Consider the following 18062-nt stretch of genomic DNA (forward strand, 5'->3'; position numbering starts at 1 on the left):
TGTCCTTAGAAATATTACTAAGCTATTGCAAAAAGAATCGTAATTTTCTAAGCTACCACGAATATTTTATAGATTTTTAATCCTATTTAAGCACTAGAAAATTACGAAAAAACAAGGTTCGGGTTTACCTTTGCCGATTCCGACTTCGGGAACGCGCTCGGGATGCCTGACAATGGTGGGGTAGCCAAAACCTCGATCCAATTCGGAAACTTTTCCGGTAGCTGGTCTGTCTGGCCGGAAATTCACAGATCCGGACAACTGTCGAATTTCCGCGAATTGAGGATACCTACACGAAGCCCAATAATAATATATAAAAAAATCAGGGGTGTTACAGGTTGTACAAGCACTTATTAAATCTTGTAGGTGTGAGTGTTTAAGATAACACTTATTAAGGTTTTAAGCTACCTTTTTAAAGGCTTGGTGTCGAAGAATTTGTAAAGGCTTTTGGTCTCTTGCCTTTAAAAGAGCAAATAGTGGAGTGAAGACTCAAAGAAAGTTCTTTGAGAGAGTGGATGTAGGCTAGTTAAGCTGAACTACTATAAAAATTATTGTGTTTGATTTCTTTAACTCTAATCTCTTTAATTTTGCATAATTTACTATCTATGCATGATATTGGATGTTGAGAGATATTAATGATAGATTGAGTTGATATATATGAAGATATATTGGTTAGGTTGAGAAATTAGTTAAATATTTTGTGATGTATGTTGTGTTAGAAATTACTATGAATATTTATTAAGGCTTGAATTGCAATTTAGGAATACATTCTTGAAACACATATCACTTTCATTACATATAGGAGCACCTAGTTGAACAAAGCCATAATTTTTTATTAAGCTACAAGTAAGAATCGAAAAATTATTTAAAGTCTAATTTACCTCTCTCTTGAATTATTTTGGGACAACAAAAAACGTACTTGTTACATATATATATATATATATATATATATATATATATATATATGGATTTTAAGAATTTGAGGTCACAAATTAATAGCGATTAGTGATCTTTTTTATTATTATTATTATTATTATTATTATTATTATTATATAAATGGTAACACGTGATAAATTTTTTAACTACATTCCTGCTTTATGTATAGATATAAATTAGTCAACATGGCTTTTATTGTTATTATTATACATATTAAGCTGATCATTTTATGTTTCCAATATAATAATAGAAAAGTTTAATAAATTTGAGACTCTATTTATTTTATAAAAAATATTTATATATAAAAAATATTTTTTAAGAAAATATTTTTTATATTTATTTATAAAAATATTTTTTATTATTTAATTATAATAGTAAATTAATTATATGCTTTTATTGTCTAAAAAAAGTAGAAATGACTTTCTTTTTTATTCAAAAAATATTTAATTTTTTTATTAGAAAAATATTTTTTATTAATTTATTTTTTAAAATATTTTAAATATTAAAATGTAAAAAATTATTTTTTTAAAAACTATTTTTCGTGGAAAAGAAAGCCTTGAAAAAATAAAAATTTTGAAGAAGAAAACAGTAGCAGCTGCCCAGAATGAGGGCAAAGAAACAAATAAAGAAAAATCTTGGGAGCGGAAGGGGAATGCACTGACCCCGACGTTGAATTGATTAATTACTTGGAATTAAACATAATTTTTTAAAAATATTATATATACGGATCAGACCTAGAAACTCTATATTGTGTTTTTTTTTTAAACAAATAAATAAAGACAGAAGTTGGATCATTTGGCAAGTATGATTCATGGGATTTGAGTGAAGCTAATGTGAAGCAGCCACTTAGGCGGCAGTCACATGTCAATTTCAACTAAAATTGGTTGTCACATCCAATTTAATTATAATATACAATATTTGTTGGATGCATTCATGCCCCATTGCCCCCTGCAAAATCAACCCCCTGCATTCATGACCGCGGCCAATATTCAACTCATATTCGAATTGGAACCCAATTGGTGAAGATTTGACGAAATTAAATATTTAATTATATATTATTACGTACATCCAAACAGGCTCTCCTCATTCTATTATATAAACATGAACGTATGGCTACAGAAAAATTAATAATTCATTCAGAAAAAAAAATCTGTGCTGCTCTATAAAATTATAAACCAGTAGTTTTTATCATAATATTCTCACGTATTTATTAAGTTTCTAGCAAATTCATATATGGATAACCACACTTCGTTCAACCCAAGAGAGACAGCCGGGAAGATCATCACTTGCAATGGTAAGAATATTTCAATGGTATACGCTCACTACGTAGCTCTCTTATTTTGTTTGATAAGCAAAGTGTGGTCTGTGCTGAAGCTGCCGTCGTGAGGGGTCCAAAACAACCTTTTGTCCTGGAAAGGATTCAAGTTGACCCCCCCAAGAAGATGGAGGTCCGAATCAAGATCCTCTATACTTCTATTTGTCATACTGATCTCAGCTGTTGGAAAGGCGAGGTACTGTGCTAGCTCCATTTTCTTGAATATCATTTCACTTAATTTCGATCTGATCTGCACCATATTAATGATACATATATTATTGTGGTTAATTATTTTTAAAGAATGAAGCTCAGCGAGCATTTCCGCGAATACTAGGCCATGAAGCTGTCGGGTAAGTCCTGTATATATAATTTCCATGAACGAATTGCTTAATGCTTCATTATATTATCATATTTTTCTCCTTGGATATGGATATGGATATTGCAGAGTGGTTGAGAGCGTAGGAGAAGGGGTCACTGACGTGAAAGAAGGAGATCACGTGATCCCAATCTTCAATGGAGAATGCGGTGATTGCATCTACTGCCAAAAAGGAACGACTAATCTGTGCGGAAAATTTAGAGTAAACCCACTCAAGAGCGTAATGGCAAATGATGGAAAGTGTAGGTTTTCAAGCAAGGATGGGGAACCCATATATCATTTTCTCAACACCTCCACTTTCACAGAGTACTCGGTGCTTGACTCGGCTTGTGTTGTGAAGATTGATCCTGAATCCCCACTGAAGAAGATGAGCTTGTTAAGCTGTGGTGTGTCTACAGGTGTGGTTTTGGTTCATTCAAAGATAATTGTAGTAAAAATAAATTTTGAGTGTCATAACTCTCTGAATTTTTGGACATGCGCGCATGTGAAAATGTTGAAAGGGGTGGGAGCTGCATGGAAGGCTGCTGATGTACAGGCTGGATCAAGCGTGGCAGTTTTCGGATTGGGTACCTTAGGACTCGCTGTAAGTTTCCTTCAATCCAATTAATCTTTTTTTTTTTTTTTTTTTATAAGCTTCTCTTCTTCTTTCTTATCTTCAAGTTTTTAATTTCGCCTCCATCCTCCAGCTTCAATAATTGTATTCAAAGAAAAGGGGGAAAATCATCTGTAGCCAAAGCTAGATTTTATAAACGTCACATCGTTATAGCATGCGTTGTCTCCTACATGCATTTAATGTATTTTTTTTTTACGTTAAAAAATTCAATATAATAAAAGTAGTATATTTTTTTGAGGGAAAAGTTTGACTTTAAATTGATGATCCAATTGTCATTTAAGTAGTATTTTTTTTTTATTTTTTAATTTTAGCAACAAGCAATGATGTCAATGCAGTAGATCATCAGAAGTGGTGAATAAGCATTTATCGTGATTTGTTACCGTTGAATATATAAATTTCTATGCAAAAGAGACTGGAACTTCAATTTTAAATGAGCTCTCTTAGTCTTAGATCTACCTGTCCTTTAATTACCCGTGGAGACAGGGCATTAAAGTTGTGATCCGAGGACCACTTTATAACCTCAGGTGCCTTTCCATAAGTTCAAAAGGTTCTGAAGTTGTTGGTGTGGTCGGACGTGAGGTGTGTCAGCGGGCTTATCCTTTAAGATTTCACATCTATTATAAAAATTATGTATATTTAAATTATATAATAATAATAATTATTATTATTATTATTATTATTATTATTATGTTAAAATTATCAGGTTTAAATAATGGTTCATTCTTATTTCTGATTCAGTGTATATTCTTACCTAATAATAGATGAAAAAAATGTTTTTTTTAAATTAGTTCACTAAAAAAAAGGTTTTTTAATGTGGCATACATTAAGCATTTGTTTTCTTCACAAGCTGATAAGAAACGGCGCGCAATATATATATATATATATATAATCTAGTTGAAAATCAATAAATCCTAATTTATTTTGAAAATTGAAACCTGCAGGCAGCTGAAGGAGCACGAGCCAGAGGAGCATCGAAAATCATAGGTGTTGACATCAACCCAGACAAATTCGACAAAGGTATTTGATCTTTGCATTTTTAGTTGAACATTTGCTCATGTAATTTGTCGAATAAATATATGTTATGGGTGCAGGCAGAACCATTGGAATTACAGATTTTGTAAATCCCAAGGATAGCTCAAAGCCGGTGCATGAGGTTAGACTCATTAAACACTACTCATTAAGTAGAGGCTTATTATGCTAGCAATCCTGATAGGAGATGATCCATGTTACAGAGAATCAGGGAAATGAGTGGTGGAGGCGTAGACTACAGCTTCGAATGCGTAGGAAACTTGGAAATTCTTCGAGAAGCTTTCTTGTCCACTCACGATGTAAGTCAGAAACACCGACCATATCGTATGGGCCAATTCTAACATCTAATGAATAAGTTTGAATGAATCATAGGGCTGGGGAAAGACGGTGTTAGTGGGAATTTATCCAAGTCCGAAATTGTTGCCTATCCATCCAATGGAGTTGTTTGATGGTCGGACCATCACCGGAACAATCTTCGGCGACGTCAAAGGAAAGACCCAGCTGCCTGATCTTGCCAGAGATTGCCTGCAAGGGGTCAGTAAATACGACACTTGTACTCACTGTCCCCAATCATGACAAATGTCTCTCATATAGTCATACTCATTCCCATTATGGACTTTTTGCTTGCAGGTTGTAAATCTAGATGGGTTTATAACGCATGAACTTCCCTTCCACAAGATAAACGAAGCCTTTGGGCTTCTCATGGATGGCAAGGCCTTAAGATGTCTTCTACACCTTTGATTGTTTTCCTAGCAATATTTTATATATTGTATTTTAATTAACCAATATCTTATTTACAAGTGCGCTGCACGATTTAATTGTATTGAAAAGGAACTTTTAAAGAAATAAAATAATTGTTTATCAAATAATATCTAATATTATTCTTATGATGAAAATTCATGAATTTTAATTCAATAATATTAAATTTACCTTGATAAATATAAAGTCTAGGATTTGAGTTTCAATTGTATTAAATTTGTCTGTATAACTGTCAGCACAGGCACAGCTAGTACTTGTAGGTGGGGAAATATGGAATTCCACTGCCACCTACGTCCACATAATTCGCAAGTGACAGCATCAATTTTGCTAGTTAAAGATGTGTCAAGTCAATTACTGTACATAGCATTCACACAGAGCAAAGCACTTGGTTGAGTTACATATCATCAAACAAGAACAGAGGCAACAAAAGATAAAAGCAATCAGCTATCTAAACAAGGTGAAAAAAGAGTTCCATTAATGATTCAACCCTATGTGATGACCAATGACTTGATCATCTAAAAGGATCTCTAGGATCAAGTATCAGAAACTACTTAAAGAGTTCATCTTCGGGATTACTTCCAATTCACATTAGCAAGCTAACACATATAAATCTTCCACAGCCTCGAAGTTCCATCCAACTCTATATATTGCTAGAATAACCAAAACATGACTCCTAACATAACAAAGATCCTGATCAAAGGAGCAAAGGATGAAGGTACATATGAAACAAAGAGAACAGAGATGTTGGGAACATCTTTACATGGGTGTGTGTATATATTTAAATATATATATAAACTAGTACTAAGAGCAGTGTGGTGCCAAGCCACCAGGATACCTCAATGCATGGGAACACGAGGAGCACGTGGCCTCACTGGTGTCTTTGATGGGCTTACCCTGAACATTTAAGACGGCAAAGGTTAGACAAGCATTCATCAGTTGATCTTAGAATAAAAGAATCAAAATTCTTAGGTCAGCAGGCAATCCAACCTTATTGGCAATGATCCAAGAACAACACCACTACAGTTGAGAGCAGCTATTGCACTTTCAGCCTGATGGGGAATAAATTCAACACAAATTAATTCTTGTACCAAACAGTAATAAATATAGAGGACAACATAAACTACGGGAGAAGCACGAAGTGAGCCTACAACTCAACACTATTCTTTTACTTTTTGTTTTCTTTAGCATAAAGCACTCCATTTATCAGATAATTAGAAGTCAACAATGAAATGTACCCACTCATCAAACTGCAATCAACATGCATGTCTATGCCTTCTAGTACAAACTAAAACAAATCATAGCATCAAAAATTTCCTTCATGCACCATAAGCTGAGGCTAGGTACACTAGGGCTTTCCATTACCACAATCATCCAAAAACATTCCAGAGCAAATACTGGACCAACTAATAACAACTTCAAATGCCCAGCACAACTATATTATAATTGAACTAACAGAAACAATCATAAACATTATGGGTATTTGTCAAACTTAGAGTTCAGACATCTACAATGACCGTGCTCTTTTTGATACCAACTGGTAGGGCTCTGCACGGTTTTTAGGGGTCCCAAACTGCACCGATCCAAACTTATATTGATATTGTGGTTCAATTCTAGTTCTTCACTAAAAATCGAACCGAACTATATCTAAATCGAACTGGAATCGCACAGAACCAAAACTGAAAATATATATATGCACAACCTAATATTACATTTTATGTTTATATTTTCTTAATACTTTTAGATTTAAATACATCAAATTACCTTATAATTCTCAATTATAAGTGTACTATTATTCTATATATGCTTAATTTATAATTATATTTGTATCTTATAATTAAATATTTACATAATCAATAAATTGCTAAAAGATATATTATATAATATGTTATATATTAATAATCTACATTAAAACTTGAACATTATTTCAAATATGACATTTTTATGGAAATAATTGCATAAAATTATTTGAAGAACCGATAATCAAACTAAAATCGGAACCGAAGAACTAAGAACAGTACCAAACCAAAACCAAAACAATGAAAAACCAAACCGAAACTCTACCAAAATTTCAAGTTCGGTTTTGGTTCTTAGGTAGATCCCGAACCACAACCAGAACCAAATTCACACACTCCTACTAACCGGCAATGAAATTCAAAGTTAAAATTGCTAATCTACAATTACCGAGTAAATGTGCCTCCTCAAAACTCTAATTTGCATCCTACAAATGACAAGGATACCAATTATACACCAAGTCCTGAGAGCATCCAATTAACACTAAAATGTTGAAAGATAAAAGCGTTTCCAAATTTCTACCTTCTAGAGCCCTATTTTGGTTGGGCTTGAACCATAAACTAGGTAATTGCTTTTTGCTTGCTATTCTTAACAATAGCAAATCATTTCAGTAGAGTTGCAAAAAATAGCAAAAATTCATGCTTTTTTTCATTATTCTCTTGGATCATATATTGCATTACCATATACAATGTAATCTAGTGTTCTCAAAGAAGCTGTAGATTGTGGATTACCATCCACTGCCATTCCCATCAACACAATAAGGGGTTAACCCAAACAAATGAATTGCAGTTGGATTCTCCAACTCATAAAATTAGTTTGTACACTATCTTTCCCATTACCATAAAGCAGTAATGCCAAAGAAATATGTCACTAAACCTCAAGTAGGATGCAAGTCGCTCAGGAAACATAATAAAGGGAAAAAAAAGGTGCAGTACATAAAAGAATACAACAGAATAGTGACAAACAGCCAGGCAATAGCTCAGCAGAACTGCACTAAATTACAGAATGTAAGGTCCGAGATAAAAGCAGCCTAGGTTAACATGTCTTCACTCAAAATGCAAAGAGAAAATTGCCATATAATTATACAATTTAGTGGCAAGAGAGGTAGCTATATAACACTTTTGTTATGGTAATCAGAAATGCTGGAACTTGATGACTTGTACATAAAAAAAGAAAGTTTAGAAGCCAAAATCATTGTAGGAAGTAATTTAGAATAAAAAAGGGAGAAAAAAGAAATGCAATCCAAAATGTATTACCCAAGAGTGAAATCGTAAGAAATTTGATAGCATGCAATGCAAAAAATGTCAATAACTGGGTAGTGATGTTTCTTTGTTGATACTCCATCCACTAAAGTAGTGCCCAAGAGCAAATAGCAGATAACCGAGTAATGTATAATGATGCCCAATTGGGGTCCAAGCTACTATGTGTCGCTCGAACATTTGCTCTGGTCACTCGTACAGGTGATACTCGCCCAACATATCCCTGGATGCTTGGATCACTTAACAAAGGTAAGGATCCCGAGATAATTGCCATGGTCACAGTCCTAACACTCATAGGACTCCCAAACAGTATAGACTCCAAGTCCCAATCATATGCAATCTCCTAATCCTAATACGAAGCTACACCAAAACTTATATAAAGACCATCAGATATGTACATGAATCTCTTAATCACTCTTATTCATATACAGTCCAGTTTTAAATACTTACTTAGGCATCTGAGTGGCAGTTAACTAACCTATCTGGTGTTCTCCATTGTTATTTTGCAGATCCGACCTACAAATCCATTATTCTATACTCGTAAAAAAAAAAGAAAATCAATTGTGAACCAAGATAAAAATTGTTAAATTTCTTCCTTGGTAACCCTTGACCAATTAAATCAAGAACGTTTCTAATGACCATTCTGAGTATCCTGTTATGCACTTCTCTCTCGTACAAAGATGGACAATATAGATTAGACATGACATTTAGGCATAAATAATCCCAGGTTGCAGCATTTGACTTCCCTTATCATGAGATGTTTGTAGAATTCCAAAGTGATTTGGTCATTAAGGTAATGTTTCCTTGGATGCACTAGTGAAGAAACTGAAAATCACTCTAAACATAGTTGAGGAGTTATTCTCCTTACAATCTTACAACTCACATTTGTCTTTGTCAAGCAAAATGAATAGCACATACGTTACATAGGAATCAACTATTAGCAGTTATGAAGAAAAGGATATCAAAGAACAAACAATACCAATACTATTGAACACTTGGTTAAGCAAATGTCACAAAATCACTCCTGAATGATCAAATTCCACCAGAACATCAAGATAGATCATTACTCTCCTAACTTTCCAATTCTTTTCCTCCTCAAAGCTGTTGATCTTTCATGGGGACAAAAAATACTACTATTGATAAAACATTTGCATCCACTTGCCGCACTAGATAAGTGAGTCAAAAGCTAAAGGACTCTGAAGATTTAATAAATTCTCCGGCCATTCTTGCAGGTTGTCTTTCAAAGGCAATTGCTAAGATTAACATTCATACCCCTTAGATAAGTATGCCAAAGGGTAAAGGAAAAGCCTCAATATTCAATAAATTCTCCAACTTTCCATGCAGGTCCTCTTCCAAGGCAATTGCTAAGTAATATGCACCAAAAAAATATTTGCTACATAGAACACCTAGATAGTGTCTAATGTGTGAAGAACAAGTGCCTTGGATATTTTCCTTATTATTTTTTTCTTGGACACGTTTAATTGTGTCTAAAACATCTTAAACACATGTTAGGTATGCGCACAAGCCTAACAACACTCCATGCCCTTCATTATCTCACCTTACCCTTTTGCTGAACTTCTCTTTGTTTGATATTCAAGACCATACAATATTCAGCATACACGAATAAAGATGAAGCAGCAATTACCATCACAAACTCCACAAAAGCAATTCGAGTAGAATGATGATAGTCCCCTAGCAGCCTTAGGCGATAAACCTGCATTAGTCAAGATATCTCTACCAATAAAATTTCTCCCAACAACGTTGTACCATCCAAAAGAAAGTCACTTTCAAGTTACAAGTATATTCACAAACCTCTCCACAGAGTGATTCAAAAAAGAGTTTAATATCTGTTTGAGTAACCTGCAGAAAACAAACAAAATGATACATGTAAAGTGTATTAATTATTGAAGTCTCCAAACAGGAATCTTTTTGATGATGAAGGGATCAAGATATACACCTTCTTATCAATGTTTGTACAATAGATAGTTCTAGTGCACATTTCACGTTCATCATCATTCTGAAATAAAGGGTACAAATTGATCAGCAAGTTAAATAAAAACGAAGTACAATGACAAAGCCTGCTGTTACCTAGCTGAGGCATCATTTCAATAGACATATGGCAAGGATTTCTCACCCTAGGCAAAAAGGTTGGATTAACTGGCGCAATAGCTGTTTTTGAGGGCAGCACCCTCACAGGATAGTACCCAAGCATTGTCCCAGCCAGATTCAAAGCAGCCTGTGCACCTTCTGCATATCCAAACCATAAAGGACCACACAAGGACATTAGTTTACAGCATTGACAGTTTGACACACGTGTGCACGACAAAATCATGAAACATGCATCCAATAGTCACAGTAAGAAATTAACTTTACCTTCATCAGTGAACTCTATAAAGGCAAAACGAAGTACAGAATTGGGATCCCCACAAATTCGGCAGTCCACCACCTTCGCACAAGGAAGGAACTTGTTCAAACATATAGCTATGATGAAAGCTCCTTAAATAAGCAGGTAGAACAGAATTACCTGCCCACAGCTAACAAAAAGCGCTGCAAGCTGCTCTTCAGTGACCTAATTACCAGAAAAAAAAGGGAGATCCATCAGTATACACTATACACAAATTTTACAGACAACAACCACCACAGAAATCAGAAGAATAACAACAGTAACAAATGACAGGACTTATGATTATACCTGTTGATCAATGTCAGACACATACACAGTCCTGCGAATTATCTCCTCCCTCTGAGCCATACTGGTCCTGCTGTTCATCCTCCGTTTCCCTTGATTATTGTTTTTCTTCTGGGAGTAACAAACATACTCACCCATAAATACTGTATATCATGTTCCAAATCTCCGTTCAATAGTCAAGCCAATGAATACAAAGATCCCATTAAAATTCCAAACTTCAAATTTTCATCATTTGAATTGAGATATAAGTGAATAACAAAACCTTGCTCTGTTGGTTTTTCATGCTTTGAAAAATCCAAACAACACAGAATGCAAGATTCAAATTCCACATTCTCTTCTTCTTTATTCCTTGATCTTCCCAGCAATCAAAAAGTCATCTAAACAAAGATAAACCATGCAATATAAAGTTTTGAATCTAAAGTTTCGTCATTTTGAAACTTAGACTAACACACAACTTGGTCTTAGTCGAGTTCCTTAAACCCAAAGAACGCTAACCCAAAGTTCAACATACTATTCTTTTTCCCTTCTAAAGTTCAATATTGGAACGTAGTTGTTTAAGCAAAAGAATCAAAGAGAAAATTATACCCTTCGACCAGCATTTCCATTTAGCGGTCCATTTCTAGTGTCGTTGATATGCATAAAAGAGTCATCGTTGTCGTTACTAAAAAAACCCACACTGAGTCCATGATGATTGCCACTGCTGTAAGCAAGCGAAGGAGGCACAAACTCCTCAGCCATGGGGTTGAGCTTAGAGAATAACTCCTGCAGCTCTCTTATATCCCTCTTGTAGCTCTCTTCCACATCCCCATCTCTCTGTAAATCACCTCCGCTGCAGTTAGATCGCTGATGATGAGAAGGATAATGATTCGCCACCTGCAGACTCGGCGGCGGCGGCGGCGGCGGCTGCTGGGGCTTAACGTTGGGCTGCGGTTGAACCTGGACCTTCATGTAGAGAGGCTGAATCGAGACAGCGTTGTCGATGCGCGACCGTAAGTGGTGGCTGTGATTGGGGTTGAGCTGGTCGTGATCGCTGGCGGACAATGACAAGCTCGAATCTAGACTGGATGATGAGCTCGAGCCCACTGTCATCCCCAAATCCACACTCGCATTCTCTACAACTGCCATGATTTTGCTTGCTCAATTCTCAAAAAACAGCTCCGCTCTCTGTTATCAACTAAAAAAAAAAAAAATCAAAAATCACAGCTAGAAATGTTTCTCAACTGCAATATAAAAATCAGATATATAAAGAGCAAAAGCCAAGCCAAAATCGTCTCCATTGATGAGAGCCAAAACGACCTCGAGATCACTCCGGAGAAAACGAAAACATAGAAAATGAAAAATAAATTAAAATACATAACTAAATAACACAGAAAACAAAGCGGAGATAAGAGTTAAAAAAAATTCTTACAGTGGCGTGTTTGTTTTTTCTTGTTGCGTGCGTTTTACTCGGGTTTTTCAAAAAAAATAAATAAATTCCTTTTTCGACGAAGGATTCGTAAGAAGACCAAACAGAAACAGGCTGATTTTCGGATCTGTGCTTCACATCCTCTCCCAAAAATGGCGTAAGGAACGTTAGTTCAACTTACAGTCTTTTGTTTGTTTCCTCCACACTCTCCCAGCTGAATGCCTACACTTACCGTTCCATGTATGTATGTATGTGAATGGCCACGTGGCGTTTAGTAATTGACCATAGCATGGAATGGGAATTTGTGGTGGTGCAGGGCATTTAACTTTTTTACCACTTTTTTTTTTTTTCTTTTACCACCATCGCCATTGCTGGTTGCTGCGCCTCCCGCACTGGATTTGGAATTTTGGACAGGATAGGGACCAAAAAATTGGAAGTTTTTTATTTTTTTAACAAGGGACCAATAAAATTGTAGTTGGGCAAGTGGAGAGTGATATTATTATTAAGTTCCGAATTAAATCGAATAATCGTATTCAATTGAAAAAATTATATTAAATTAAATTTACTTTAATATTTAAATTTAATTTTAATTGTTTACTAATAGCTAAATTAAATTATATTTAAATTAAATTAAAATCATATTGTATTGTAATTGATTTTTTATATTTTTTTATATGTATTATATATTTTTAAATAATTATATATTTATATATAATTAATATATATAATTTAATATTATTTTTTATTTTTTTACTTTTTAATAATTTTATAAATACCTTAAATTATTTTATAATTTTTTATTATAAATATTTATTGCTTTAAAAAACTTATAAATATATTATTATATTATATGTATACTTCATATATAATTATGTATATAAATTATAATTAAATATTAAATAATTTAAAATAAAATTATATCGAAATTTCAACTCAATTCTCATTTGCTGACAGACATGAAATTAGAGTTGAAACCGCACCCTTCCAGAAAGTGGTGGGATGTAGCTGTTGTGAGGGCATTATGGTCATTTAATGTACACTTCTCGCCTCTCGGTGCACAACCTGATCTGAAACTAATCACTGTGTGCCGCTGAGTAGTAATTAGTAAATGACAAATTGTCTTACATTAGCAGGGCGCGGCCTTTCATGTTTCTATGCATTTGCTTTCTTTTTTATTTTTTTTTTCTTTTTCTTTCTTTTGACTTTTCTGGTACCCTGGTGTTTGTTCCAGGCAGCTAAAGGAATATGCCTTTGACGAACTCTATCGCTGTCTACAACAAAAGTATGAAATTGTCAATTTTTTTTAAAAAATATTATGTTAAATGCTATTTAAAAAATAATTTAAAATATTTATTTATTTTAACATTTTTATAATTAAAAATATATTATTTAAATTTAATTTAATTTTTAATAATCTCTACTTATTATATTTTAAAAAATAAAAATTTATAATTTAATCTTTAAATTTTACTCTATATTATACTTTAATCTCTAAATTTTAAAAAATTAATTATTTTATCTCTAAATTTTACATTATATTACATTTTAATTCTTAAATTTTAAAAAATACTGAATTTTACACTATATCAATTTTAATATATATAATAATTTTAATATATATAATAATTTAATCATTTTATCAGTTCATAAAATTATTATAAATATTAAATTTATAAAGCCTAAATTATTTCATATATTAAAATTAAAGAAACTAAATAATGCATTCATAAAATATAGATACTAAAATATAATATGGTATAAAATCTATGGATGAAATAATTAATTTTTTAAAATTTAAGAATTAAATTATAGTATATGATAAAATTTGGAATCAAATTATGAATTCCCTTTGAAAAAGAAAAATTGTCAATAACAATTTATGTGAAGAAGTAAAATTAACATAAAATGAAAAAATAATTCTTTTACATAATTTATTCCATTTTTGACGTACATTAGTTTTAGACGAGTTATGTAACAAATTAATTATTTATTTTTATCTTAACCTTTCATTTTAATTATTAATCTCAATATTTTCATAATATTTGGTTTTGATGTATCATTTTGAGATAATGTTATCTAATTACAAACTTTTAAGATTAACAATTAAAATTTGTTTAAAATTATGAAATTAATCAACAAATATAATTTACGCGTTATTTATTTTGCATAGAAGGAAATTGGTAATTAACAAGCTAACCGTCAAATGCTAATATGTAAATGAAAAAATTGACGTCAAAAAGTCTTTTTTTTTGTGTAAATTAAATTGATTCATCTGTTCAAGTAACAAACTAACATTTTTAATTTTAATATGAAATTGAATTAAAATCGATACATAGTGGACCCTGCTTATAATATTTGTTTAGAGATATTATTTCAAATACTTATTGTAACACCCCTGATTTTTTATATATTATTATTGGGTTTCGTGTAGGTATCCTCAATTCGCGGAAATTCGACAGTTGTCCGGATCTGTGAATTCCGGCGAACAGACCGATTCTGGAAAAGTCTCCGAATTGGATCGAGGTTTTGGCTACCCCACTATTGTCAGACGTCCCGAGCGCGTTCCCGAAGTCGGAATCGGCAAAGGTAAACCCGAACCTTGCTTTTTCGTAATTTTCTAGTGCTTAAATAGGATTAAAAATCCATAAAATATTCGAGGTAGCTTAGAAAATTACGATTTTTTTTGCAATAGCTTAGTAATATTGCTAAGGACCGCGGGGCAAAGTTTTATAATTTTTAGAGCTTGTTTGGGCAGTTTTTGCAAAAATGATCAATAATAAGGACTAAATTGAAATTTTGCGTATTGTGATGGATGACTGATTTGATGGGCTCAGGAGGGGCTGTGTGATATGATTGAACTGTTGATATGTGGATTGTGAGTATAGAAGTGTGTTTTGAACCCTTTTGCAGGTTGGGTAGGTCCTAGGTATAGGGGAGACTCACGATTTTCTGACGACTTAGGGCGTAATTGGTCTTTTTCCTTGTTTGTATTGAGTCGATTGTATTAAATAATTGTAATATAATTGTCGTGGCAGGAATGACCTTCTTCCTCCGCCCAGCCGCCACAGTGATTGTCGTCAAGTCTGTGAGTAGAATATTAATTTTAATTGTAATTTCGATATTATTATATGTTCAAGCATGCCCATGCATCACTTATATGCATATATTTATGTAGTTAAACTCTAGGCACGATTTATGTTGCATTCATAACTGTTGATGTGCCATGGATGTTGTTGTGGTAATTTGGAGCAGTGTGCGTGCGTTGGCGTGCGTGTGATGTGGTGTGGACTATGGATAGGGCCGGGGTAGTCACGGCTTGAGTAATTGTTGGGACCCGATCCTTCGAGGGTAATCACGGCTTGAGTAATTATTTGGGACCCTCGATTTGGTTATTAAGTGGAAGTCCAAGCTTGAGTAATTCGGCACCGAGTTGGATTTAAGAGAGTGTATAGGGATCGGCTCCCATATGTTATGATTGATACTACAGGTGTGTGAGTGCTCCAAATTACCTTTTGATGCTATGATGTGAAAATGTTGTTGATGTTGCATTTCACTCTACAGGGTGCATTAGTTTTAGATAGTTATAGGGATTATGGTTAAAATTGATATTTTACTCTCTGAGTCGAACGCTCACTCCTGTTCAAAAATTTTTACAGGCCACAGGAGGATATTTTTTTGAGGTTAACCTGCTTTCTCCCTCGCAGGTCAATTATTACTGTTTGTATAAACTTGTTAAATCTTAGAATTTTCGCATGTGTTAGAAATGTTTATTTGATTTGGGTTTGCAAACTAAATTATTATTTTTGGGACACAGAAACTTAATATGCTATGCATGTTTGATGGATTGGATGAGGAGTTGAGCTCCCATTTATTTTTATGTTGATGAGTATGTGGAGGGTGAGCCGAGCTCCCAAATGACTATATATTGTGTTTACAGTCGGGTGAGTCAAAAACTCCCGTTGGAAAGTCCATTTTATGGCGGACTCTGTCCGCTTGTTTTCTTGAAATTGGGCCCAAATGGGCCTTAGAGTTGGGTTAATGAGCAGTTAGGCTTACTACGGGCCTCGGGGCTTTAGGGTGGCCTGTGTCCTAGTCTTGGTCCGGCCCATAGGTTGGGTCGTGACAAATGTGGTATCAGAGCTTAGGCTCCAGATTCATAGGGAAAAATTATCTAAGTGTTGGGAAGAGTCTACTAGGAGTCACATGCGGAGTATAGGATTCTGTTTCGTCTTTTCTTGTAATTCTTTGTTTCTAGATTATACGTTATACCTCTGGAAATATAAGATTACCTCAGTTAGTGTCTTGATTTTTGTGGAGTACACAGAAATGTGAAATAGAGTTTGTAGACATGTGAGATCTATCATGAGGATACGTACTCCAAGAAATATTATATTTTTGTCAGTATGGGTTTAAATGGTGTGCCCATTTCGTGTAAGACACGAGTACATAAAAGTGAGTCTTAAAAGTACAGTTGCCCTAGATAAGGATGAGGATACCACTACTGGCAGTCATCAGTAGATGATCTAGTCAGAATAAGTTTGTGATAATAGAAGATTTAGGAGAGATAAGAAATTAGGAGACCTAGTCTGTCAGGACGTATCGTAGTAACTATACAATATTCTCGATGTCTGCTCTGTAAGCTGCAGATTCTGATCTGACATGAGATTATTGTGTAGAGCGTGTGCATCCGTGGTGCTCCATAATGAGGGTGTTTGAGATGGCTTCGCTTTGGTACGTTATGCGGAACAGAGTTCTATATTTGCAGAGGAGTTGGGAACTCTGGCTAAGAGTTTAGAGTTAGAATATTGAAAGGTCACGGTTGGGTGATAACTAGAGTCGGTGACTCGATTACTGACATGAGCTAGAGTTTCATCAAGAGTTGCCATCGGACTGCAGGTTTGGACTAGTTGCAAAGTAAAGGTGACACTTATAGAGTGAGAATAGTATACCTTGTGTGTATCAGTATGGAATAAAGTACAACTCTACTAACTAGAGAAGGTCGAAACTATGAATTGATGATTTATAGAGCTATGATATGATAAAAGAGTCATTAACTTGACATGGTTCAGGCAAGGTGGTAGATGTAGTACCTTTGTTGCAGCAAGTTAGGATATAGTCCTATCTTTTCAGAATGGATCGAAGGTTATTACTGATAATGATGACTTATGGAATAGTGTCCCAGATGGGACTGTAGAGTGTGGTAGAGAGTAGTTGGCTCGGGTATCCTGGAGAGGATACAAGTTCCATTATAGGAATCATATATAATCAGATCACGATGGATGTAAATCCTTTGAATTGGATGACGGGTTTGGGTGCCCGAAATCTTAAGTTTTGGAATTGAGTAAACATGGAAAATAATAATAATAATAATAATAATAATAATAATAATAAATAAAATTACTGCAGAATCAGTTCTCGAGGTAGTAAGGGTATTATGTAAGTTAAAGGATAAGAATAGAGATCATACAATAAAAGTATGACTGTAATTTGCTGAGTTCCTTTCTAATTTCAAATTATTCAAAACAATAGTATAATCTAATTATAATAGTGTTAAGAGTAATAAATTAGCGAAGATCAATCACAGAAGGCCAATGGATAAAGAAAGTGCAGAATGAAAGTTTGGGCAATTGATTGCAGATGCAATATAATCTAAATGCTAGTGGAAGTACTAGCTAGAGTGGTCAAAGGACCAAATCTGAGTAGCACAGACATATGATAACGCGATAGAGACTCTGAAAGATATAGTTAGCAAGTACTGCTATTATGTTAGGAAAAAGAATGGAACCAGGGATAGAATAGTCAAGTTCTATTTTGGGTAAGACAAAGGAAATAAATGAAAGGACAACCTAAAGAGCGCATAATAAAAGGAACAAAGTTAAGATATAGGATAGGC

At 33.9% G+C, this 18062-nt stretch overlaps 2 protein-coding genes across 6 annotated transcripts; one reads left to right on the forward strand and one right to left on the reverse strand.

Annotated features, from left to right (window-relative positions):
- The first annotated feature begins 2043 nt into the window (after positions 1-2043).
- On the forward strand, positions 2044-5135 carry LOC110640340 (alcohol dehydrogenase-like 3). Its single transcript, XM_021791609.2, has 10 exons — positions 2044-2227; positions 2308-2444; positions 2549-2598; positions 2694-3022; positions 3125-3207; positions 4179-4254; positions 4329-4390; positions 4470-4565; positions 4639-4800; positions 4897-5135. Exons 1-10 carry the CDS (start codon positions 2167-2169, stop codon positions 5005-5007), a joined length of 1167 nt encoding a protein of 388 aa, XP_021647301.2. The 5' UTR covers positions 2044-2166; the 3' UTR covers positions 5008-5135.
- A 339-nt stretch (positions 5136-5474) lies between these two features.
- Positions 5475-12503, reverse strand: LOC110640345 (polyadenylate-binding protein-interacting protein 11). Of its 5 annotated transcripts, none has more exons than XM_021791616.2 (12): positions 12173-12491; positions 11350-11938; positions 10768-10875; positions 10600-10644; positions 10449-10521; positions 10210-10322; positions 10033-10092; positions 9888-9935; positions 9634-9789; positions 6013-6074; positions 5861-5919; positions 5475-5698 (listed from the first exon to the last, which is right to left on the reverse strand). In XM_021791616.2, the coding sequence occupies exons 2-11, from the start codon at positions 11887-11889 to the stop codon at positions 5862-5864; spliced, it is 1263 nt and encodes a 420-aa protein (XP_021647308.2). In that variant the 5' UTR covers positions 11890-11938; positions 12173-12491; the 3' UTR covers positions 5475-5698; position 5861. The 5 variants fall into 5 exon arrangements, with proteins under 5 accessions (XP_021647308.2, XP_021647310.2, XP_021647309.2 ...); XM_021791618.2 differs by having other exon boundaries at positions 9721-9789; positions 12173-12472; XM_021791617.2 differs by having other exon boundaries at positions 5475-5919; positions 10768-10872; positions 12173-12503.
- Between the last annotated feature and the right edge of the window lie 5559 nt (positions 12504-18062).

The sequence above is a fragment of the Hevea brasiliensis genome, chromosome 16 (assembly GCF_030052815.1).
Source record: "Hevea brasiliensis isolate MT/VB/25A 57/8 chromosome 16, ASM3005281v1, whole genome shotgun sequence".
Classification (NCBI taxonomy): domain Eukaryota; kingdom Viridiplantae; phylum Streptophyta; class Magnoliopsida; order Malpighiales; family Euphorbiaceae; genus Hevea; species Hevea brasiliensis.